The sequence below is a fragment of the Eleginops maclovinus genome, chromosome 10 (assembly GCF_036324505.1).
Source record: "Eleginops maclovinus isolate JMC-PN-2008 ecotype Puerto Natales chromosome 10, JC_Emac_rtc_rv5, whole genome shotgun sequence".
In the NCBI taxonomy this organism is placed as follows: domain Eukaryota; kingdom Metazoa; phylum Chordata; class Actinopteri; order Perciformes; family Eleginopidae; genus Eleginops; species Eleginops maclovinus.
Window position 1 is genome coordinate 16,280,975 of NC_086358.1, and position 24,377 is coordinate 16,305,351.

Sequence of the window (24,377 nt, forward strand, 5' to 3'; positions counted from 1 at the left end):
CTTTTGGGGACAGGGCCTTTTGTGTGTCTGCCCCTACCATGTGGAACCAACTCCCCCCACACATCCGCTGTGCCCCCTCAGTTGATTCATTTAAAAAGCACCTCAAGGCACACCTTTTCTCTGAGGCCTATGGACTTTAACCCCCTCACAACCCCACCTGGCGCCCTGCGCACTTGCACCCTCACTCGCTCTCACGCACGCACTCACACACACACACACACACACACACACACACTCTTTGTAAAGCGACCTTGAGAGTCCTGAAAGGCGCTATATAAAATTAATTTATTATTATTATTATTATTATTATTATAAGGTATTTAACTTAGAAAGTTTTAAAAAAGTAAGTGTACTTCCCCAAAATGTTCATCAGTTCCTTTACAGAAGCAGCCGGTGTATGTGTGTACCTGTGATGATGTCTTCTATGGCTCCGTCCTTCCCCTCCCTCACCAGGGGAGACACCTGCCTCTTCTTCAGCTCTGCTATCAAATCCATCTGCGGCAGTTTGGACGCCATTAACACCTGAAACATCAAACATGTCTGAATCACAGCTGCTGTCGTCAAATAAAAAACATTTTAAAGGATAACTAATAATAATTGTATGGCTCTTATAATCCCCCAAATTACAGATTCAGTATATTGTGCTAATACCTACTCAGTTTGCACATGTACACAACAGTACACACAGAAATCTGTTTATGGGATGGCTGTTTTTACTGAACATTTTTTCATTTGTGCAGCTGAAAACTCAAATAACAAACAGAAATATACTGTATTAAGCTTATCAAGTGATACAAGTTGTCGCAAAATCTGTAAAGATTTCAGTTGCAATGAAGATAATATTACCCTTTATACAGTAGCTTTTGTGGTTGTTGGCTTATGAGAGAATTCGTTTTTATGCACATCGTTTTTGGGTTAGTTAATGAATATGTTGCTGCTTGCACTGTATTTTGAGCAGAAACTAAATGTACCTTATTCCCCGTGACTTCAGGTTTAGGTGGAGTTGTTGGAGCATCACAGTTGTGTTTCTTCCTCTGCTCGTTCTCCTGCTCCGCTTGCTGACGGGGAAAAATCTTTTTAATGGTATATACTTATCTCCAGGTAAAGGTCAAATAAAGAGTGTGGCAGCAGCTCACTGATAGGGCTGTGAGTTTACAGTAACAGCTGTTTTATCAGTGAAGCAGCTATCTGCACTGTCTGTTCATGCATGCTAGGAATCAATATGATGAGCGTTATCTGACCTTGTATGCTTTGATGAACCTGACAAACACAGGGAAGAACATGGAGGGCGAAGTGGTTTTAGAGTTCTCTCCGAAGTACTCCACAGCGGAATCGTACACATCCTTAAAGATAAAGAAAAAACATCTTTAGCTTCAATTCAACTCAAATAAAAAGGTTGTGAATCCTAGGCATTTATTGCAAATCATATGGAAGCCCTGAGAGACAAAATAGGACAAAAAAAGATTGAAACTATTTATTTTCTAATTTTGTTCTACATAATTTTTTGCCAGAATTCTCATTCTAAGTTATACTTTTTTTTATATATATAAAAATGTTTCCAGGTTTAAAATCACTCATTTATATTTTGCTCAGTTTCAATGACTCAGAAAATAACATTAATGACAGTAATATTAATATTTAATATTACATAATTTGCTATCACATGCTAAAATATATCTACCAGTGTTTAGAAGGCATGGAGAAATAACTCACCTGGAAGAAAACGTGAATTATTTTGATCCTATAATCGCATTTTATAACACAAAATTGACATACGAAAAGTACCTTATTGCACCTGTTTTCACATACAAAAAAATATATATTGTTAAGTGATAAACTCAGGAGATCAGTCATAGAAAATTGATCATCAGAATTGTTTTTGCATCATGGCCTCTCAGGGCTTCCGTACATTATCATCTAGGAACCAAATGAAGTCCTGGAGGGTGAACTCAGTACAGTAACATGTGATTTAGGTTTATTTTAGGGTAAATTAAACCGACCTGGGCAGTTTTCCCATCAGACAGAAGTGCTTGGAGCAGCTCAGCGTTGCTGCTGAGAAAAGCCTGCAGCACAGGGTTGTCTTTCTCCACAGAGAACTCCCTCCTGGTCGCCTCCATGCCTCGCTCCAGAGCCCGCACATCCTGCAGGATGCTGTCAAGAGAAACTAGCAGAGAAAGGAGAGGGACTTCAGTGTCATTTAAAAGTTCAATTTAACACCCTTATCAGTGCTCTTAGAAAAGTAATTTGATTATATGGTATTAATGCTAATGTAGGGGTCACAATGTGCCAGGGTGAAGGGAAAGATAACCTGCACAAAGGAAAAAATATGAACAAAACCTTCTTCTCACTGCCATAACTCCTCATTACCTTCTGATGTATGACACACACTTATCTGCACAGGTTGGATTTAATGTCTCAGCGTAATTGGATTCACACCCATAGATCCATTCAGTTTCAATATAAAGTTTATTTTAACTGCTACAAATCATCCTTAAAAAGTAATATATGCTAGATAGTCTTCAAAAAGCCTCAGCATGGCAGATGATGAAACAATTAAACAACTTGACACATTTAGAAATATTCTATATTAAAACAAATCCTACCACATTTATTTTAGTGTGATAAAATATATAGTTTTTTGGTCAGCTATGGTTTGTTTTCCAAAAGCATTTTTAGGCTCTTAATACAAGTATTTACAATGTTATGATATACAGAATAAGGAGTTAATAAGTCCTGTATTTTTGTCTTGTTTCCAGTTATAATGGAAGGTATTCTGTTGATATGGCCAAAAGAATGAATGATATAATGATAATAACAATCATTTGTAAGCTTTATTTCATTTATTCATAAAAATAGGATGTCATTTGTTTGGGACTTGTCATGTTTGGAAAGTACACACTAGGATCACACTACTGCTCTTGTTATTCAGTGAACAGATTCTTGCCTCATTCCTTTGAAATTCCATGAATCACTCCGAAAAATGTTTTAGCATGTTTCCTTTTATTTAGTTTTGATTTGATTTGATTTATTTCAGTCAAATCCGTCACATATTCAAATGATACGTTAGGTACCTGTCAACGTGACACTCTTACAGCATCCTTGCTGATACAACGCCCCTGAACACACCACACGTACTACAATATACTGTTGCTGCTATGCCCCTGCTGTACTCACCTAGTGCCGCCTTGTCCAGGAAGTGCAGCTCTGTGTAAAAGGACTGGAGCTGCGGGTAGTTCTCCTGGATGATGCTGACGATGAAGTGCAACAACGTCTGCTTTCGGTCTGTGGATTTGGTGTCTAACAGCTTAGGATAGAAAGCAAAAAACAATCATTTCAGTTTTTCAAACCTTTGTTACATTGCGTATAGAAATGCATTGATAAGAAAATTTAAAAAGAGTATAACAGCCTTTTACCCACCAAATCTAAACTCTGCAGGCGGAAGCCAAACGCCGCCTCTCGCTTGTTGTTGTTCATGTAGTTTCCAAACGCTAAGATGATCTTTGTGCGGAAACAGAGAAGAACATGTCGATAAAAGAAAAAAGTAGTGATTACATAATAATTGTTTGTGTCAGGCTCCTTAAAGACGTGAACAGTAAGACAGAATAATACTATTGTTGTGTGAAGTTGTGAAACAACGTTAGTGAGAAAATAACAAAACTCCCTTTATAAACATTATAAATAACAAACCCAAAAATACAACAAAAATAGGAGAGGTTTTACAGAAAGTGTTTCCTCTAAAAGGCTTGTGTGTGGGATTTAGTGACATCTAGTTGTGAGGATGCACATTGCAACCGATTTAACACCCCTCAGCTCACCCCTCCCTTAAAAAACACAAAAAAATGAAAGGCCTTCTCGAGAGCCACCGTTTAGTTTGTCCGTTCCGGGCTACCGTAGTAAATTAGTGGTGCAACATGATGGATTTATACACTGATTAAACAATAGCTTTCAATATAAGTTTAACTTTCGCCAAGTTGGTCCCCATAAATCCTACACATTGACTTTTAAATCAGCATGTAAACATTAATAAAACCTAAGATGTCCTTCTATCTGAATCCCTCTACAAAATAGTGATTTTCTCTTCGGGGAAAACATTAAATGGAACTGTTTTTACACATGGTAATGCTAAATGCACACACAGATATTCACTATAATATTTATAATCTTTATTTTGATATGAACTGAATACATCTATTAATTTCAGGCTCATTTCTGATAAAATATTAAATATATATATATAAAGTTTTTGGTATTAATTCAATTTAAACTAAGGTACAACAGATAATAATAATAATAATAATAATAATAATAATAATAATAATAATAATAATAATAATAATAATAATAATAATAAAGGAAGGGGCAGTTGCAATTAATATATCTGTTCATATACTCAAATAACTCCAAGGCCAACATGTGCTTTATTTTAAGGTTAAGATAAACTTTTATTAATCCCTGAGTGGAATTTCACTCACATAAACTAGTGCCAGAATAGAAACTATTAGTCATACACCAACAAAGAATAAATAAATGGTTCAGTACTTACCTCAAGGATTTTCTTCAGCTTGCTGGAAGATTTGATCGACATGGAGGCCGCGATGATGGCATTCAGTTGCTGCCAGAAAGAGTTGACATTTTTTATCAGCCAAATATAACAAATAAAATATTTAAGATGTAACAAATGGCCTCTAAAATCTGTAATGTTTCTATTGTTTTTCTTTTTTTATTAAAACTGCTTGGTTTCAATTATTTCTTTTGTGTGGCAACCTAGAATACAAGCAAGTTATTTTCAGTATGGAGGAAAAGGGGTATGCAAAAGAAAAATGAAGACAGAAATAATTAGCCCCACTAAAGGGAACTATAAATTCTCTTGTAAAATAAGGTTTTATCACGTCATTATTTGCTGGTTGAGGTATACATTTCTTCTGTGTAGTATCTGAAAGACTGGATGCCTCCTACCTTACATAATCTGAATGACGGATGGTGAACTCACCGGCTGTATCAGCTGCACGCTCTCGGGGAAGTTGCCCATGAAGGTGAGAGTGCTGATGCGCTGGGAGAGCCGTGGGATCTTGCTAAAGCGCACCATGAAGCGGTCCTCCTCGCTGAGCTCGTCCAGGGGCCTGCCCTCACACTCGTAATTGTGAATGAGTTTCATTTCGTACTCTGTGGGGATGAAACGCTCCAGGAGCTCCAGGAAGTCTAGGCTCAGAGCTCTCTGGTTATACCTGTAGGGACGTGTGGTACAATGAAACCCATTTCAGAGACAAATATTATCAGGTACAATAGAGGATGTTGTTTTATACCCTGATTATTTAGAAGTATATTAAATGCATCATGCATTCCTAAAGTCTAAAGCGTCTGAAAGGGACTCCCACGATTACATTTGAGTTGAGTACTGTACCTACATAATCCCACAGTTTTCAACAGTTTTTCAACCTTTTAGACCTTCAGTCCAAATAATCAGAAAACTATCAGCTAAACAAACGTAGCCAATGTTTCAGACAAACAAGGAAAAAAAGCTAAGATAACATTAGTGGCCCCTGTGACATCCATACCGCTGACTGTTGACCTCAACCTGCTTATTTTAGTGTTTTTTACCAGGGAGTCTTTTCCAACAATTAGCGATAATAATTCCGGTACATACATCTCGATTGCACAGCAGATATCAGAGGCAGCCATTCCTTCCTTGCGCAGGGTGATGGCCAGGTTCTTGGCCCTGTTGGGCTCCATTAGAAAGACCTTACTGGGGGTCTTGTGGGCTAGCTTCATCTTGATGGTCCCCAGCTCCACAGGGCTGGACTGGGCTTTTGTTTTGAACTGCTCCTCAAAAGATGCCATGTTCAGCTCCTAAGAAAGATAATGGTGGAGAAATATAAAAACTTGTATTTTTCTTAGATTTTATTTTATATTTTGGTGGGTTTTTTTAGCAGGAAGAGAGCCAGACCATAGCCATTGTTTGTTTCAAAACCCCTTATTTTCTTAATGACCATAAGGGTCAGGGTTAGGCTCCTCCACAGCAGGGACTGATCCCTAGTATTTGCTAGCGGCTTTTCTACCAATGGAGCTACAGTATGTGGTGGTCCCAAAAAATATACCCCTAATAAAAATAAAACAAATATATAAACAAATATAAAGAATTACCTGATGCATACACAATGGATATACAAGCATTTCAGTGTGTACTGTATGTTGTACATGAAGGCGTCTAACCTCTAAGACGTGCTCGTCGTCCAGCTCGTTGAAGATGGTTCCTGCCACCTGGCTGGATTTAAGGGCCTGCCAGTTCAGCAGAGGCATGCGGTATTTGGATTGAATAGGCTTCTTCTTTTTACAACCTAGAACAAAGATCGAAATTACATCAGAACTTAATTTAAAAAAAGGATTAATCAAATGTAGAGGTCCACAGTTAAGGAACTACTAAAAGTTGGATTGAAGAAACTCCCTTTTCATCTTGACCCTTAAAGCAAGATGCTACATATCTACTTATTTTAAATGACCTTTCTGCTTTTCTCTTCTTTCCTACAGTTCATGCTTGATTGTGAGTTATGCATGCACAGATATTCCTTTTGAACTACAGTATGTTTCCTAGTTTTAAATGACTAATAATGTCATTTTTTATTTGTTTAAAAGACTCTGAATAAGCGTGTCAGGCTTCCTGCCTCTCTTAAACTGTATTTATGTTGTTTATTATATAAAAATGGAATAAACTAAATGCAACAAATATATTGTGTAATATAAAATCATTTATAAAAAGGTATTTCTACAAAATTGCTGTGTATTGTTTGACTTTTCTCTAATCTTTTTCTTGTAAAATATATGTTTGTATAGTTTTAACCTCTTCTGGCACCTCATATTTAAATCAAACTTACTTTTGAGGTTTCAAGCTAAAACCTTTGGGAATCTCTCTTCAGGATAATGTTCTGTTGAAAATGAAATATACCTATGGCTGTTTTCACTGCTGGTCAGAAATGAGGTCACATTTAAATAAATAAGTACGTCTTCAAATCATTTGCTCTTAAGTATTCATGCTCAGTCTTCTCAAGAACCACTCTCCTTCATTGTGGACTCACCTGAGCTCCCATCAGTCAGAGCCCCTGACAGCTGGGTCGTACCACCTCCAGGAGCCAGCAGGGGTGGTGAAGGTACTGGTGGTGGAGGGGGAGGAGGAGGAGGAGGAGTTCCAGTTAAGCCTGGAGGTGGAGGTGGGGGTGGAGGAGGTGGTGGAGGTGGTGGAAGAGCTGGCACTGTCGCCTGCAGAGGATCCTCAGAGGCGGGAGGCTGAGGGTCTGAGGAGGGGAAAGAGGTTGAGGCGTCTTTACCTGAGTCTGCATCTTCTTCAGCTGTCAGGGGAAAAAAGAGGAGTCTTAATACCTCCAGATAATCTTTATTTCCACAAAATGTCCTTTTTGTCAAGCTTACTTTAAAGAAATACATAATTAAACAAAACCAGAGCACGCTTTGTCTTCGTAGATGTTGATTGTGTGCATCTAAGGTTAAACTAGCTTAGAAAGGTTTGAACTGACAAACTGCACGTCTCCGCCTTTAATTCCTACCCCCCAGGGGAAGGTAAATTTGATGTCCAATCACATCTTTGCATTGAGAGTAAAGAAGACACCACATGGGCATGAAATAAACGTGTGGTCAATCTGTCGTGCTGGCTGAAAAACTAAAGACAGAGTACATAGGACCCTTTCATCACATCTTTTCATTAATGTTATTATTTTTAATTGATCATTGTCACAAAAGTTGTCTAGAGCAGCAAGATAAAGGTGATTGAGACCAACAAATATATAGAATTTATCATGGTGGATCAAGGCAAACTCAGGTGATGACATAAGTGAGAGTCTTTTTTAAGATAAATTGTGAATATTTCATCTTAACTCATCTGGTCTGCAAATACATGATTTTTTCTCCCCCAATTTTTCAGATCTCAATAATGAACATCGGCAGCAAAATATATTTTTCTAATCCTAAAATAAGCCTTGATTTAGAGGACAGACAGTTTTAAGAGAAGTGACTTGCACATTATCTCCTTGTCTCATCTGTGAGGAGAAAGTTGATTCTCAACAGGAATACAATCTCAAACAGAATTCATCTTCTCAGCTTCTAAGTGACAATATTTGAGTAGTATTGTTTAAACAGTGTGAGAGAAAACGCTGACCAAAATCAATGATGTAACAGTTATAATTTCAGCCTGCAGCTCTGACCTTTCTGTATCACGTGCTGGATGACGGGGACCACCTGGACCTCCAGCTGTCCGGAGGAGGAGCGCTTCATTTGGACCAGCCCCTGTTCCACCAGAGCCTGGACTTTGACCTCAAGCTCTTTCAGGGCCTGGGTGGAGAGATCCTTGTCTCGCTCTATCTCTCTTTCCCTCTCACGTTCTATTTCTCTCTCTCGTTCTCGCTGTTGCAGGACAATCACCTGGGAGCAGGACTCACGCAGACCCTCCTACAACACACAGTGCAATACAGAATTTATAAGGAAACGATGTGTATGAAAGACAAACTCACAAGGGGCCTGACGTATCAATTAGAATCAATGATCATGACCAGCATTATATCTTGGATTTTATTGTTGTAGCTCTGGACATTCATATTAAAGTACATGTTCACAATGAAATATATAGTTTGTACTGCATTGTTTAGTACTGAACTGCAACATTTGGATTCTTGTGCAAGGGCCCTTGTAAAAACACTTTCTTGAACATAAAATTCTAGCATTACAAAAGAAGTAAACAGTAAAAAAGAATAGATTCAATTGAAGTACTTTTGTCAGCCCTGAGTTTTGTCTGCAGGTATTTCTTTATAATTGGCCCCACCAACACTCATAAATGAGGTAATCAAACGAAATCTGGGGCAAAAAAGTAATGAATCAAACTTGTACATTTACTAATACTGCACTTAATCATAACTTTAAGGTATTTTCGTTTTTAGCTATTTATACTTCTACTTCCCTTTATTTTAGGGAAAATATTGTTGTTTTACAAACTTAAGTTACTTTGCGGATTTACATTATTAATACAAATATAATAATTGTTTTTTATTATGAAGTAAGCTGCCCCGCAGTAAACTAATAAAACACACATGCACATGTATTTTTAATACAGGCATTTTACTTATAATAGAATATTATTGTAGAATCAATACTTTCACTTAGTACTTCTTTCAATACAGATCATCAACAACTATGGCAAGTATGGAAGGTCAAACTGAACCACAAAGTCAGGCAGAACAGATTATTTGCGTGCTATTTTTTAAGCCTTACTTTAATTTGTCCTCCAAGTATGTTGGACAAACTTTAGTTTAGCTTTGTCTAAACATTTAAGCTATTTTTATGAATCGAGGTTCCAAAACCTCTGTGATTACTTTGCTGCAAACAATATGATGAAAATAAATCACAATTTATACTTTACATTTGAGAAAAATAAAGAGTTGAATGGTGTACTGTACCTTTAAGAGCTCCACTTCTTTCGTGGTCTGAATGAGCTTCTTCTCCATTTCTGACATTTTCTCCATCCCCTCCCTCTCACTCTCCTCAAGCCTGGAGCTCAACTGTGAAGTTTCATTTACACATTATGATTACCTTCCAAATGCTGTGTACATCTGCATACTGTGTGTGTGTGTGTGTGTGTGTGTGTGTGTGTGTGTGTGTGTGTGTGTGTGTGTGTGTGTGTGTGTGTGTGTGTGTGTGTGTGTGTGTGTGTGTGAGTGTGAGTGTGAGTGTGAGTGTGTGTGTGTGTGTGTGTGTGTGTGTGTGTGTGTGTGTGTGTGTGTGTGTGTGTGTGTGTGTGTGTATCCACCTGTGTGTTGTGCTCCTGCAGCTCCTCCATGTGCTCCAGCAGAGCGTTCTTGGTCTCTGCATCCTCCAGCAGCGCTCCGACGTCAAACACATTGTCCAGATAGGCCTGAATCTGCACCAGCAGCCGGTCACTCTCCGTGAACTTCAGCCTCTGCACAAACACAGGAAATTATCTTCTGATTCTTGATGAATAAAACAATCGTGTTTTTAATTAAATGGACAAATGTCAAACTTGCCTCCAGGTATTCATCCAGCCCGTGACGGGTGAACTCGTACTGCAGGTGGACCCTGAAGTTCATGTTCTCCACTGAGTGCACCACGATGTTGATGAACTGCATACAGGCCACCTGGTGGGGAGACAGAGGAAATACTTAACTTATAATTTAGTCAGAATATGCAACTATAAGTGTGATCATTATACAGTGGTATGCAAAAGTTTGGGCACCCCTCTGAGATTTCATGACAATTTGCTTTTCCTTTATAATAGAAGATCACAGCAACAACATTTGTTTTCCTACAAAGATGTAGACGTTTTAGTGTTTTCCAGACCAAAATTCTTAGGGTAGCATTACATAGTTTTATTATAATAAAATAAAATGCAAAAAATGGGATGTGCAAAAGTTTGGGCACCCTTATAAATAGCATTCATTTCAACACCTGTACGGATTTATAGCTGACAGGTTGCTGCACAAAATTGCTTTGATTAGCTCATTAGACCTTCAATTACAAAGACAGGTGGAACCAATCATGAAAAAGGCTATTTAACATAGGTAATAGCTGGCTGTGCCTGGCCTAGGTTCTTTCTTAGGGAGTGGCAAGATGGGGACCTCAAAACAACTCTCCACTGACCTGAAAGCTAAGATAATCCAACATTATAAATTAGGAGAAGGGTACAAAAAATTATCTGACAGGTTTAAACTGTCTGTCTCCACAGTCAGAAACGTAGTTGTGAAATGGAAGGCCACTGGAACAGTCCGTGTGAAGGAAAGATGTGGTAGGCCGACAAAAATAGGGGAAAGGCACAGGCGAAGGATGGTGAAAATGGTCACAGAGAAGCCACAGACCACCTCCAGAGAACTACAACAACATCTGGCTGCTGATGGTGTAGTTGTTCACCGTTCCACAATCCAGCGTACTTTGCACCAGGAAGAGCTCATTGGAAGGGTGATGTGCAAAAAGCCTTTCCTGAGTGTTAATCACAAGAAGAGTCGCATGAGGTATGCAAAAGCACATCTGGACAAGCCAGAAGCATTTTGGAACAAAATACTGTGGTCAGATGAGACCAAGATTGAGTTATTTGGTCATAACATGAACAGGTATGCATGGCGAAAAAAACACACTGCATTCAATGAAAAGAACTTGTTGCCCACTGTAAAATTTGGTGGAGGATCTATCATGTTATGGGGCTGTGTGGCTAGCACAGGTACTGGAAAACTTGTTAAAGTTGAGGGCCACATGAATTCCTTACAGTACCAGGAGATTCTTGACAAGAATGTTCTAGAGTCAGTCACAAAGTTGAAGCTACGCCGGGGTTGGATTTTTCAGCAGGACAATGATCCTAAGCACCGATCAAAATCCACCAAGGAATTCATGCAGAAGCACAGGTACAATGTTCTGGAATGGCCATCCCAGTCCCCAGACCTTAACATCATTGAAAATGTATGGATTTATTTGAAGAAGGCTGTCCATGCACGGAGGCCAAGAAACCTGACTGAACTGGAGACGTTTTGTGTGGAAGAATGGGCCAAAATACCACCTGCCAGGCTTAAGGGACTTGTCTGTGGCTACAGGAGGCGTCTACAGGCCGTTATTGCAGCAAAAGGAGGCAATACTAAATATTAATGGAATTATTTCTTAGGGGTGCCCAAATTTATGCACATGCCTATTTTTGTTTGAATGCACATAAACATGTTTCTGTTTGACCAATAAAAGTTATTTCACTACTGAGATGTTTCTGTTACCATAAGGTATAACATATGTTAAAATGAAGTTGCTGCTTCAAAAGCTCAGCAAGTGACAAACTGATGCAGTGGTTTTCCTAAGGGGTGCCCAAACTTTTGCATACCACTGTAGTTGCTAATGGTTACAGATGAGGGTAAGTATGTGAAGCTAAATGACAGTAGGTACACATTTATCAGACTTTACACAAATATTATCATCGTTACGAATTTTTTATGTTTGTATTTGATAATTGTATGACTTTTCAATGTGCTTTAAGTGAAGTTATAGTTTACAGATTGAATTTGCTATTTTTAATTTGAGTCAGTTTAGTTTTAGCTTTTTGCAGAGCCAGGTAAACTTTTCAGTCTGAAGCTACATATATATGTACAGAAAACATGGTTAGAGAACTTTGTTGGAATGGCCTGTTTTTTTATTTCTGACCTGAGCTGGTCAAACAATATTTAATATAACTACAATATTTAAATTACTATCCTGTTATTTGATTTTTCCAAGATTAGGCAGCATTTGAAACACAACAAGCAATTTTTTGAAGCAATTTAAGTGAAACGACATCTGTTAAATTTCTGTGGTACGTCACAAGAGTATACACATACTGTATATGTCTCTCTTTTTTTATAGTGGTAATATAATAAAGCCACAAAATGGAAATGTATTTTCTTAAATTGTCCTCTTTTTTAAACCAGAAAATACCAATTCAGTTTATTTAAAGTTTACAGTTGTTTTAAACCTTTTTTTTTACTGATTACTTGAAATGTCTTCATTGTGGTGGTTCCAATTTAACTACAACAAGATGGTGATAAGCACCAGGATTTCTACTATCAGATGACCAGCATCAGTATCAAGTTAAATCCTCTCTGTGTATATGAGACTTCACGTTGAACACATGCCGTGTTATTGGATGATCGATTGTATCGTTGGTTCTGTTTCCGTTTGGTTTCAGCTTTACCATGAAGTCGATGTTGCTGTCCTCATGGCAGAAATACTCCATGAGCTTCTCAAACCGACTTTTCTCTCCACACACCTGAAAGACAGTAAGAGTGAGAATTTACATCAGCTCACAGCGGGCAGAGGGAAACAGCAGACGATGATTAATGATGTGTTGACTGTGTTTGAGGTAAATCTGGGTGAAGCCCTTTGAGACATGCTCCTGATGATGGATGAGATACAAGACATTTTTAATGTGCCTTCTCCGTATGTACACACATGGGGGCAGTGTGCTCACAAAAACAAGTCAAATCCTTCTAAATCTATCTACAGTATCTATCTATCTATGTACAATTTTGAAAGACTGAGAAAAAGATCATTTAGCCTTTTTTTTAAATAGAAATGTGCATTTGTGACTATAAGTTAAGATAAGGCCCAGCTCAGGGAAAAACTATGGCAATAATAAAAAACAAAAAGGAAATAATAATAAAATATGACCTAAAGAAAACTAAAATAATAAAAATAAATAAAATAAACAAATAGGCTACACACATTGATTGTTCTTCATTTTGCAGGAGAACTATTACATAAACAAGGCTCAAGTATGTGCTTGAAAACCATGTGGTTAAATTATAATTCTGTTTCAATAACTCACAGCTCAGCAGATTCCCTGCCTGCTTCCAATAGTTTCTCTGTGTTTGCGATCTTTTACTCTGCCTCCACCTTTTTCCCACTTATGCCTGCTAAATAATGCAGCTTGCCAACCTGACAGCCTGCACAACCCAAAACAATGCCCACGTTATGCTGCTGAGGGACACATGAGCCAGCTCCTGGCTGGGCGCCCTCCCGCCCGCCTGCCTCTACTCTACGACCAATCTATCGCTGCTCTATCTCTGGCTCTGGCTCTCGCCCACACACACGGCACGTTGCTGCGGCACAAAAACAAGTGCCACTCTCTGTGATACTCAAGTCCCTGTGTGGTAACTGATGCCGCACTGATCAAGCAGGGGAGGTGTGGATTTGTCACCTGTTTTGTTTTCTGTATTGAAGGATAAGCCTGGTAATATTCTACATTTCTCTCTCTCTTAATAAATTGAATGAAAACAATACATTAATTGATCATTACAAGTACAAATCCTGGTATATCTTTTTATTCCATGACAAAGTGCTGAATTGATGATAAAAAAACTATTAAAAACACATCAATATGTCATACTGTTGCTTTTTCATTACAGTGAACATACTCACTATATATATGTGATTTAGTATTTTAACTAAATCACAGTCCCACTGCCAAAAATAATCATTCGAGTACCAAATTTGGATTTATCCGCTGTTTCAAGCAGCATTTCCTCCTGTTAGTTTGACACAAACTAGTGACCTGCTGTGTTTTGTAATAACTCACTAAAGAAATAATTACATAATGATAGATTACTTTTTAAAGTTGGAGCTGTTCATATTTATCCTAACGCGTCAGACACTAGTATGTGTTCTTGTTTGGCCCCTTCTGCTTCTGTCTGCGGCTGTTTCCAAATGGAGTCTGGTTAGAAGGTTTAACATTTAAAACTTATGTCCTATTGTATATTTTGTTGAGTAATGTACTTAAACCTAAGCATTTCCATAAAATATTGAACCATATTTTAAAAATAAAGCAGGGGTTTGTTTGCCATAAACTGACCTTTTATCCAATTAAAGCCACATTTCTAAGAAATCCTTTAGATATTGGCCATTTGACTGTTGTGTCTTTATTTTTTATTGATGCTTCTTAATGTGGGAATTTGTAAATATGTGTCTATGTTTGAGCATGTATTTTTTTTGGATAGTTCAACTTTCGGAGGGATTGTGACAAACAGCATTTTGATCTCCCTGTCTGTAACTCACACACAGAAGATTGACAATAGAGTTGACTTTGAGTTTGATTTAAACTTTGCTGGGTGAAGGATTATTCTAATAATCAGATGGGTCTTTAGTTATCAAAGAAAGAAGCTGAGCTAACTGATAACGTTAGCGGTTAGCTAGCAGCCCATCGTCTGCTTGTGGAACATGCTAATTTTTAAGATAGCCACTTTATTCTGTGTTTTTATTCAGCTTGTGTGTTTGTTTCGAAGAGAAGGACACCGCTGCTGACGGTAAAACCCTTCTGAACGATGAATTCTGAGGGAATCCTTACAGGGAGAAATTGACTGCAATGAGGGCAAAGGTGTACCGGTAGTGTGTTGTAGTGTAAGTGATGCTTCTGCATCAGGTTACAGCCGCTCTCAGGGTGACAAACAAGGAAATAACTTCATTGGAGAAGAAGCACAGAAAACTAATTTAATTCAGTGATAGAAATTTAATTTTTTTTGGTCTGTTTGATATACTCCCCCTGGGTAAATCCACAATTTGAAAACAATCTGACTGATACTTCCACGCATTTAAATTCAAATGAAAATGAGTAAAACACCACTGGAGCACCCATCCAATCTAATTAAACTGCTTTTTCTGAAATTAAAAAAGGCAGTAGATGCTAGCAGCTGCAGGCTATTATAAGAAATGATAAAAGTGAACTTGAAGCAAAACTTAAAAAGAAAAAAAGCAGTCATTTTCCAAGACTTTTTAACGAGTTAGGTAAACTTCTGTAGTTTTTAGGTTGGTGTAACTTGTCTCTATGTGAAATTACTTGTAAGATTTGAATCCAAAAGCCAGTGGACACCTCATTCTTGCTGTACAGCGTGTCGCAGGGCAGATTTCTAACATCCTTGACATTTGCTAATAATAGGTCCTGGTTCAGGTCTATGCTGCTTTCTGCCTGCGTTGTTGTCGCTGCAGGAGGCGATCTGTTGGCAACAGTTGCTGCTTTCTCAGGCAAAGATGAGAGAGGTCCAAGGAGAGGTCAGAGGCAACCCAACAAGTGTTTCACATACTTCTACGCCTCTGCAGTGAGTTTGGTCTGGCGCTGGGACAACTGGGCAGAGCAGCTGAAGGGGGGGCAGGTGGCTCTGGGGTTCCCCTTAACCTGCGTTTCCATGCATTAAAGAGCTACTGGTATGTGGGCTCTGTAACACTAATACCCTGACTATGTTAAGCATATGTGCAGTTTAAAATAAAGTCTCAATGTGGGCTGAGTCATCTCTGCTGATGCTGGTGAAATAGGTCGGCCTGGATATTTAAAAGGAGCATAAAGTGGGAAAAGTGAACTTTAAGAATGACTGGGTGGAATATACGAATTACATTTTTGCAACAGAGCCTGGTCTTGTCATCAATAAGATGTCAAACTCATTAGAGATGGTTATCAATGCCAGAAAAAAGTCAATATGTCTTTGTTACAGACCAGTCATGGGATATAGCTAAATTCATTTCTCAAAGTATTGTAGCAGATGTGGGAAGAACTGAAGTGAAAATACTTCCTTACTGTACTTAAGTACATTAATCTGGTATCAGTACTCTACTCCAGTATTTATTTTTCTGACAACATTTTACTTTTCAAAACAGTCTACTTATTTTTGTTTTAATCTGCATTTGGTTGCATTATTATTCATCATTGCATTGAACTTAATGTCATACAGAAAAAACTATTGGTGTATGTATGACAAGACAATGACAGTATTACAATTTGAAATAGAAGTTCTTTAATGTTGTATTAATCTTAAGTGAGGTCCAGGTTGACTCTATCAAACAGTTTGTAATTGTATAGAAGCCGATACTTCTTTAGTCTGTACTTTTAACAGAGTATTTTTAAACATGAGTGTCTGTACTTCTACTTGAGTTAAGTATGTGTGTATTTTTGCCATCGCTGCTAACAGGTGTAAACAACATATTTGTGATCGCTATGATGCTTACAAATGAACATTGCTGAACGTAATTTAGTAGAAATGTTCTTGCTGTACCTCTTTGAAGTTGTCAAAGGCGGAGAGGATGATGTCATGACCTCCTCGAACCAAACACACAGCAGCCAGCAGCTCCAGCACCAGAGCCTTGGTCCTGAGGAGTACATGTAACATATACTTGCTTATGAGGGAAAGTGTTGTTTTTATCTATCTGTGAGATGAATAATGAGGTTTTTCAGCCCAACCCTTCTCAGCACATTCTTTTGTAATGTTGAGTTACATCGAGGAAAGGCATGATATTAAGTTAGCCTACAGAAAACACAATGCACACAGATTACATTTCAGACAGTTTGTGCTGCGTACCGTGGGTTCCTGTTGTTGAGGCTGAGCGTGATCTCGTTGACACAACAGGGATGCTTCATCACCAGGTTGAACCCAGACTGAAAACATGTAATCACAATTATGATGCAGTTCTTAAAAATGACTTAATTTCAAATAATGACATCATTTTATCTGATTAACTGTCTTTAATTTTAATTTAGAATTTGGGTCAACATATTTACTTTTAAGATGGAATTTTTACTTTTGACCTCTGATAATTGTTTTGTAACTTAATAACGTGTGTCATTACATAATTATATCATAGCATCTTGTTTCTCAAGTCCAGTAGTAGTCATGTAGTAGTCTCATGTATCTCATGAGTATTTTATGTTTGCATAACATTTATGCATGTCATGCGAACAGTATTTTGTTCTTTTTAAAATGGTAAATCCTATTTTCTCCTATCTCTTCTCCACACTAAGTCTTTAAATCAGCACAGCGCTCCACTTTGAATAGAGTATATAGTATTTGTCATATTTTGTTATATTATATTCTGTTCCTCACATAATTATATGTTGTGTAAATATTGTCCTTATTTTATATTTGTGAGAAGAGTCTTCTTCTTTTTGTGTCTTTGTATGCCCCACATATACCAAGGCACATTCCTTGTATGTGTAAACCTACTTGGTAATAAACCGACTCAAATTCTGATAACAACAAAGTATGTGTTTTTTGAAAGGTATGTGTTTTTAAATACCTGATAGTTCATGATGGCACGTAAACACATGATGCAGAGATGGACATCGTCTGTCTGCACAACACGAGAGTTCCTCAGGGCTTTCCTGTGTTGGAGAGAGTTGAATCTGCAGGTGAGAGACGCTGGGGTTACGGCTTTGTTGTCCCTACACCTATATGTTTCTATATTTATTAACCACTTAGTAAGCTTACGCATGCTTTTATTCGGTCAAATGTTCTGTGTGATGGCTGCAGTGGCTGTGTGTGCTTGGATTGTTGACAACGATATTCCATATTTTAATTATCATTTTGCAGATTAAAAGCTAAAGGCCAGAAACCCCCACTTTGTCTTATAACAGGTCTAATGTTAGGAGAGTCACTCAGACTTCTGTCACTGCAATCTGAACAATAGCCCAGACTATGGCACTTCAGACCAGAAACATTACATGTCTTAGTGTGTGATTGTGTGTGAGTGTGAGTGTGTGTTCACGTGTAACTGCACAACTTCATTTGTAGTGTGACATCTTTTTAAGAAAACCCGCAGAGTTCATGTGCTGCTTTAATAAAAATGACTCTATTATTTTCTGAAGTTGAAAGTTGTTTTGCCAAACAAAAACCCTCTGTAATTTGAAAACAAAACAAAATGACAACAATGAATCATAAACGGTCAATCAGTAGTATCATATATAGATGTAAAAACTATTTTATATTGATTCATTATGAATGAAATCATTTAATTAAAAAATGATTCATTTTATTTCTCTTAGGTTTATTATTTAATGTCCCATTACTTGTTACTTTAAATAAGATATCTATAATTCAAATGTTGTTTTTTTATACTATGATCTTATATTCTTAGATCACCATGGAAAACACAATAACAGTATTGTGTTTTATTTTATTTAAACAACTTAAAGAGAGAAATAAACATACATTGTGTTTGTTAAACAGCATGGCATCCTGCTGGAGAAAATATCCTCTATGCTGGGTGTAAAATAAATGTTTTGTATGTGTGTAGAATGGGCCACAACATTGTGTGTGTTGGTGGGTGTGTGTGTGATAATGTATTTGGAAATCAAATGCAAACAGACACTCCACAACTGTGTCATCTGTCGAGGGAGGGATCAGGAGGCAGAAACTGCGTGCTCTGAAATTAATCTGTGTAGCAGTATTTTTTGCGTGTGTATTTGCACATAAATCTGTGTTTTTATGGAATAGTATACATACAAGTGTGAAGTATTTGTACATGTAGGTTAGAAATATTATAGATTTACAGTACATTATTTAGGGGTTCATAAATTATAACTTAAAAGTGAAATGTTTGAATATATTTTGTATTTTTGCTCTGACTTCAACCCCATCCAACTTTAGCTTTATTTTATTTATCTTGATAGTTTATTGTTTAAAAAAAAGCCATGGCCCTTTAATAATAGTTTACTGATATTTATTTCTATTAACTTGATGGATGTTACTCACTGTGCTTAGTCATTACATGGTTTGTAAACCTTAAAGAAACCATTTATAATAATGTAATCACATGAATGGGTTAAGGACAGGCCAACCATACACAATACAATTTAGTCTCCAAAGAGTCCAAAACAGTTACAAAGACGTGCAGAAAAGATGCTCAGAGACACAAAGAGACTCACAACTACAAGAAGTGGTGATACAACTGCAAAGAGAAACAAAATAACTAAGTAGGGCTGGTCTATAACATTTCAAAATCTAGTCAAATATGTCCATCCCAGCTTCTCAACGTCCAAGGTCATTTGCAAAACCCAAAGAAAGTCCCATTATCATGATTAAAAGACAAAGACAAGAAGGAAGTATTCATATCTGAGGTTCTGGGGGGTTTTGCATGAGTGCACAGGAGGGGGCCATTGCCTAATCATCCACTCATGCCTTTAAACACTTAATGAATAAAAATGAAATGCCTCAATATAATATGAAGCCTAAATTATATACGGTATCTGTTCATAGAAAATAAACATGTGTACAGGATCAGCATACTAACCAGTTATTGTCATTCTCACCTGGGACAACATCCCATAAATCATGAATCATTCCTCACACTCTCCGTACCTGACTGTGAATCCCTTGCTGGCCTTGGAGGCACTGTGAGTGGGTGAGTTGCTGGCACTCCTGCTCAGATCCTCGACTGACTTGTCCATTATTTTGCATTTGTCCGAGGGCATTACTCCATTGTCCAAACTGTCCACATCATACCTGTAAATCACAGAATCGGAACTCATACAAATGTTGCCGTGGTGGTATTTATGGGTAGGTTTGATACAGTTGTGGCTGTGTGGAGAAGATAAGACTTGATAGTTTCAGGAATAAAAGTAATGGTGTTTCAAGCTTGTACTTACGTGACAGCACTGTGGGCAAAGGACAGATAATCCACAAGAACATCTAAGCCTTGGTTCTCTTCATTTAGGAACTCCTGAGCCCAGCTGCAAGATAAACCACATATCACTTACTGTATGTGGAAAATATGCCTTTTAAGCCACAAAAAATACATATTTTTGCTTTAAACATCGCCTGAATTTGTTTTATTGAAAACGTTCAAAGCACACGTTCAGTAAATACAAACGTTTAATATAACAATGTTATTTTAGGCAGGAGAGATGTTTCCAACAATATTTAGGAGGTTTTAAATGACCATGACATTTTAATATACTGTGTTAAAACATCTTTAAATTCAACACTTCCTTTAGAGTCTCAAATGCTAATAGAAAGTTTTATTCTGAGGTTTTTCTGAGAATGTATTTGCTCAACTTTTAATGTGTGTAGTAATTAGCTTGTCCCCTTTAACAGAGGGTAGAGCTTGACAAAGACTTTGAGAACTGGAGTGAGACTCACCCAATGTAATTGGTCCTCAGGGAAATCTCCAACTCTCTCAGGATCTGAGTGGATTCCTGAACACGTCTCTTAAACTGACAGCACACATGGAAGCAGGGAAGCAAGTAAAGCTTAAATATAAGGACATCTGAAGGATGTCAGGGTATTGAGTTAAAGCATTGACTGAAATGATATGAATTCATTCTCTCATTTAAGTGAAAAACTTTCTACCAGTGAAACTGACACAAAAACATGCCATTCATAACTTGTTTCTTCACATTCCAATCAGCCACATGTTCACAGATTAAATGAAACAATAAAACATTTAAACGTTTCCAGGATGTGAATCTAGAGTTAACTGTGTCATCTTATTCAATCAATGTTTACTGCGGTCAAAGCTGTAGGTCTGCAGAGTGCCTTTTCAAAATCAATACATGGTTATGAGTGTTTTTTTTAGTATTTTAGTCAGACATGACTAAATTCAATTCATATACTACAGAAAGGATATATGAATGATTCATATTTCTTGGGATTTATGAATTTATGCTTTGGTGTTTTGTTGTCATTGACAGCTCTGTGAAATTATCCAAATTTAAATTGAGAATAGGCTTCTTTTTTTTCAAATCAATATCGTGCAAACAAAATGGAAATCTTGAAAACAACTCAAACATATTCCTTGTGTTTTTTTCAGATGTGTCCCTATCATTAAAATATAGATAGTTAACAGTGTTTAAGATCACGAACAGCATCAAAAATAAAGGTTAGTTTTCTGATTCAGGATAGGTGTAAGAGTCCTGTTAAACCAAGCTTATTCTCTTATCAATATTGTGTGAACTGTAAATACCAAGGACTATGCTTAATCTCCATAAGCACTCATCTGTTTGCATCTTGCAATTTAGTTATCTAAATAGTTATCTCTTGTATATCATACTCTATTTACATGTATATAGACTTCTTCTTGCACCAATTTTATTTTATGTTTATTTACTTGCACATTTTGCAAAAATCCTGCACTATTTGATCTCTTTTCTGTTATTTCTTTCACTATTTTTATTGGTTTTATGTCCTATATATATTCATGTTGCATTGTTGGAGGACCCTGGGACTTTTTTTTCATTTGCCATAACTACACTGCAGCTACTGTGAACATGACAATAAAGCCTTTGAATCTTGAATCTTGATAAGATCTGAGAAATAATTCAGTACACAGTCAATATGTCGGTAGTGTAAAATATTGTTTTCATCCTCTGCCACAATAATGTAAAGCATTATAAACGTACATTCCCTTGAAAATATGGAGATAAGGGACTTTTGTGAACAGAAACTGAGCCTGATATTAAGAGGTGAGATGGGAGACAGTTGGGTTGTACCTTGCGACTGACTCCTCCATGATCCAGATAACTCTTCAGCTTCTCCAAATAAGCAGACGGAGGATTCTTCACTTGAAAGCGCTCCTGAAGAAGCAGAGAAACACACACGCACACACACACACACACACACACACACACACACACACACACACACACACACACACACACACACACACACACACACACACACACACACACACACACACACACACACACACACACACACACACACACCTCTAATTATATCTGATTGCAGTGATGGGAGGGGGGGGGGGTCCAGAGGGCAGAGCTCAGGCGAGGCTTCACACAGGTGGTTTGATTACACAGCGTCTCTTATGCAAATTAGTTTGATCCTAACATGCTTCTAGAGACATGATTCTACAGTAGAGCAGGAGTTATATTCACACACAGTCCAGCTGGAGCAGTCCCACTCTTCAATCACACCATCTATGAAGTTCCTTTTTACATTTTTATTCATGGAGAAAACAATAAGAGCTTACAAACATCTAAAAGTATGGAAGCCCATATCCGCCAACATGCAAAAAAAAATATATATAATTCCAATCATTATAATGACTTACTATCTCGAAATAATGACTAACTATGTCAAAAAGAATCTCAAAATGTCTTTTTATCTTAGAATACTGACTTAGTATCTTTAAATAATGACTGATTAGCTTAGGTTTGATTGATCTAGGAGGATTCAGGTGGTAAGGTGGGTGGGTTTTTACCTTGGTTGGTTATTGGCTAATGGTTGCACATCCCAGTGGCCAAAATCTGATCAGCTGATTGTCAGACAGGTTTTTATTTAGATGGATCAGGACAAAAAGAGAGAGAATCTTTTTTCCTGAATCTGTCAGAATGTATTTACATGGAGGAGACACATATTTATGTATAAAAGACATGAAAATGTGGAATTGCGTAATAGGTGAGCTTTAAAGTAATATGTTTACCTCTCTACTTCAGTTTGTGGACTGTGTCACTTACTACACTTTGTTTTCTACACATAATATACACACACACACACACACACACACACACGTAATAAATAAATATATTCAGTGCATCTGCGCTTATAATCACCTGGCTCTTATTTTTTTATTTCCCTGGCTGATATGTTCTACCGTAGAAGTGTAAATAATTGGCTTTCATTTTCTTTTTCATTTCCGAAAATGAAAAACTGAGTGAGCCTCTGTACGTTAGTGATAGGGGTCCTCTGGAATCACTCTCCCCTCATGTGGCAGGCTGTTATAAACCTTCCTTTGGTTACTAAGGCAATGTGTGATATTAATGAGCTCCTGCGTGTTTGTGTGTGTTTGAGGATTAGTGTGGTGTGTGGCATCCACATTGCGTCACTGTATGGATAATGCTTATATTGTATGACAGCCAACCACAAAATAGGGGCATTTAATTAGCCTTTTTTTTAAATAGAATATGCAGAGACAAGTGCATGGTGACAGCCTGGGCAGTACATCTAAAGGGCACACCCACCTGGTCACAGATCAGGTCCCACTTCTTCTCGTGGTCATACTGGCTGAGGATCTTCACCTTATCCGGAGGAAGATTCATTGTGTTCTAAAAAACAGAGAGAAGAAGGAAAAAAGATGCAGGCTTTTGGATAGAAAGAGGCGGAATATATGAACCTGCGGCAAAATATAATACTGTATAATACTGTTTATCTATAACTGAAAAGGAACCACAATTTGCTCTGAGAATGTAGAAACACTTCTGGGAAACATGGCATTTTGTTAGCAGTATTGAACGTTGACAATGTATATTAGTATATAAACTAATGATTCTTATATTTGCAGATGCCTTTTTTATTGTTGAACTGCTACTGTGAGCATTCAACATGCAGAAAAACAAAACAGGACACATTGATTAGCTAGGAAGCTAAATGTTTCTCATGCTGCTGTCAGCTGTTAGTTAGAGTCTGTGAGTCAGTGATAGAATATTGACACGTGTACTGCTTTAGGCAAAAATGACCAAATTTGGTTGGTAATATGCAAATAACCTATTTGTCTACATCCTCAGCATTCTGACTCACTCATGCACATAACAAATACCTCCCTTTTGGCGCTCTGTGATTAACAAAGTTTAGCAATTATGAATAATTGGCTTCCTAACTGCATTTAGAGGTGGTTTGAAATTGGAAACCTGTATAATTTTAGGAAGAAGGGGTATTTTAAAAAGCAATAATAAAGACAAAAATACATAATATATGGCAAGTGGTTAACTTGTGGAACAATTGTGATAATAAATAATGTCTAGTTTAGGTGGGTTTTTTTAAGGAGGTAAACACATGTCAAACTAATGTAGGGTTATTTTAATAATTTTATTTTAGTAACAATCTTAGATAAGATGTATTTCTCCCCCTTAATTGAATGCCTTATTTGTATTTATTTACTTTTCTGCAAATTACTTTAGCGAAACTGTCAAAAAAGGTGGATTTTTGTTATTACTATTACTATTGCTATTGCTATTCGAAATATGCACGATGTGGCAGAAAAAACAAACACATTTTGGTAAAAAAATATAATAAAAAGTTGTCCGCAGCCATTTCTAAAAAAGCTAGTATGCTTTCTCAAAATCTTACTACTCATGTTTACTGACCAGG

The 24,377-nt window shown here is 37.3% G+C and overlaps 1 protein-coding gene across 5 annotated transcripts in view; it reads right to left on the reverse strand.

Annotated features, from left to right (window-relative positions):
* LOC134871154 (formin-like protein 1) overlaps window positions 1-24,377 on the reverse strand; it is a 38,705-nt gene that overhangs the window by 4,314 nt on the left and 10,014 nt on the right. For 3 of the 5 annotated variants that reach the window (XM_063893780.1, XM_063893782.1, XM_063893781.1), the window contains exons 2-25: window positions 23,252-23,335; window positions 21,761-21,844; window positions 20,412-20,485; window positions 19,919-20,002; window positions 19,632-19,775; window positions 17,572-17,677; window positions 16,857-16,933; window positions 16,554-16,647; window positions 12,710-12,784; window positions 10,038-10,148; window positions 9,803-9,952; window positions 9,453-9,554; window positions 8,208-8,451; window positions 7,071-7,340; window positions 6,211-6,335; window positions 5,645-5,847; window positions 4,991-5,225; window positions 4,544-4,612; window positions 3,418-3,498; window positions 3,175-3,304; window positions 2,001-2,164; window positions 1,242-1,343; window positions 972-1,058; window positions 408-522 (exon numbers count right to left, since the gene is read on the reverse strand). In XM_063893780.1, coding sequence (XP_063749850.1) covers window positions 408-522; window positions 972-1,058; window positions 1,242-1,343; window positions 2,001-2,164; window positions 3,175-3,304; window positions 3,418-3,498; window positions 4,544-4,612; window positions 4,991-5,225; window positions 5,645-5,847; window positions 6,211-6,335; window positions 7,071-7,340; window positions 8,208-8,451; window positions 9,453-9,554; window positions 9,803-9,952; window positions 10,038-10,148; window positions 12,710-12,784; window positions 16,554-16,647; window positions 16,857-16,933; window positions 17,572-17,677; window positions 19,632-19,775; window positions 19,919-20,002; window positions 20,412-20,485; window positions 21,761-21,844; window positions 23,252-23,335 — 3,010 coding nt within the window. The remainder of the gene's footprint in view (window positions 1-407; window positions 523-971; window positions 1,059-1,241; window positions 1,344-2,000; window positions 2,165-3,174; window positions 3,305-3,417; window positions 3,499-4,543; window positions 4,613-4,990; window positions 5,226-5,644; window positions 5,848-6,210; window positions 6,336-7,070; window positions 7,341-8,207; window positions 8,452-9,452; window positions 9,555-9,802; window positions 9,953-10,037; window positions 10,149-12,709; window positions 12,785-16,553; window positions 16,648-16,856; window positions 16,934-17,571; window positions 17,678-19,631; window positions 19,776-19,918; window positions 20,003-20,411; window positions 20,486-21,760; window positions 21,845-23,251; window positions 23,336-24,377) is intronic. The other 2 variants (XM_063893783.1, XM_063893784.1) reach the window with 1 other exon arrangement.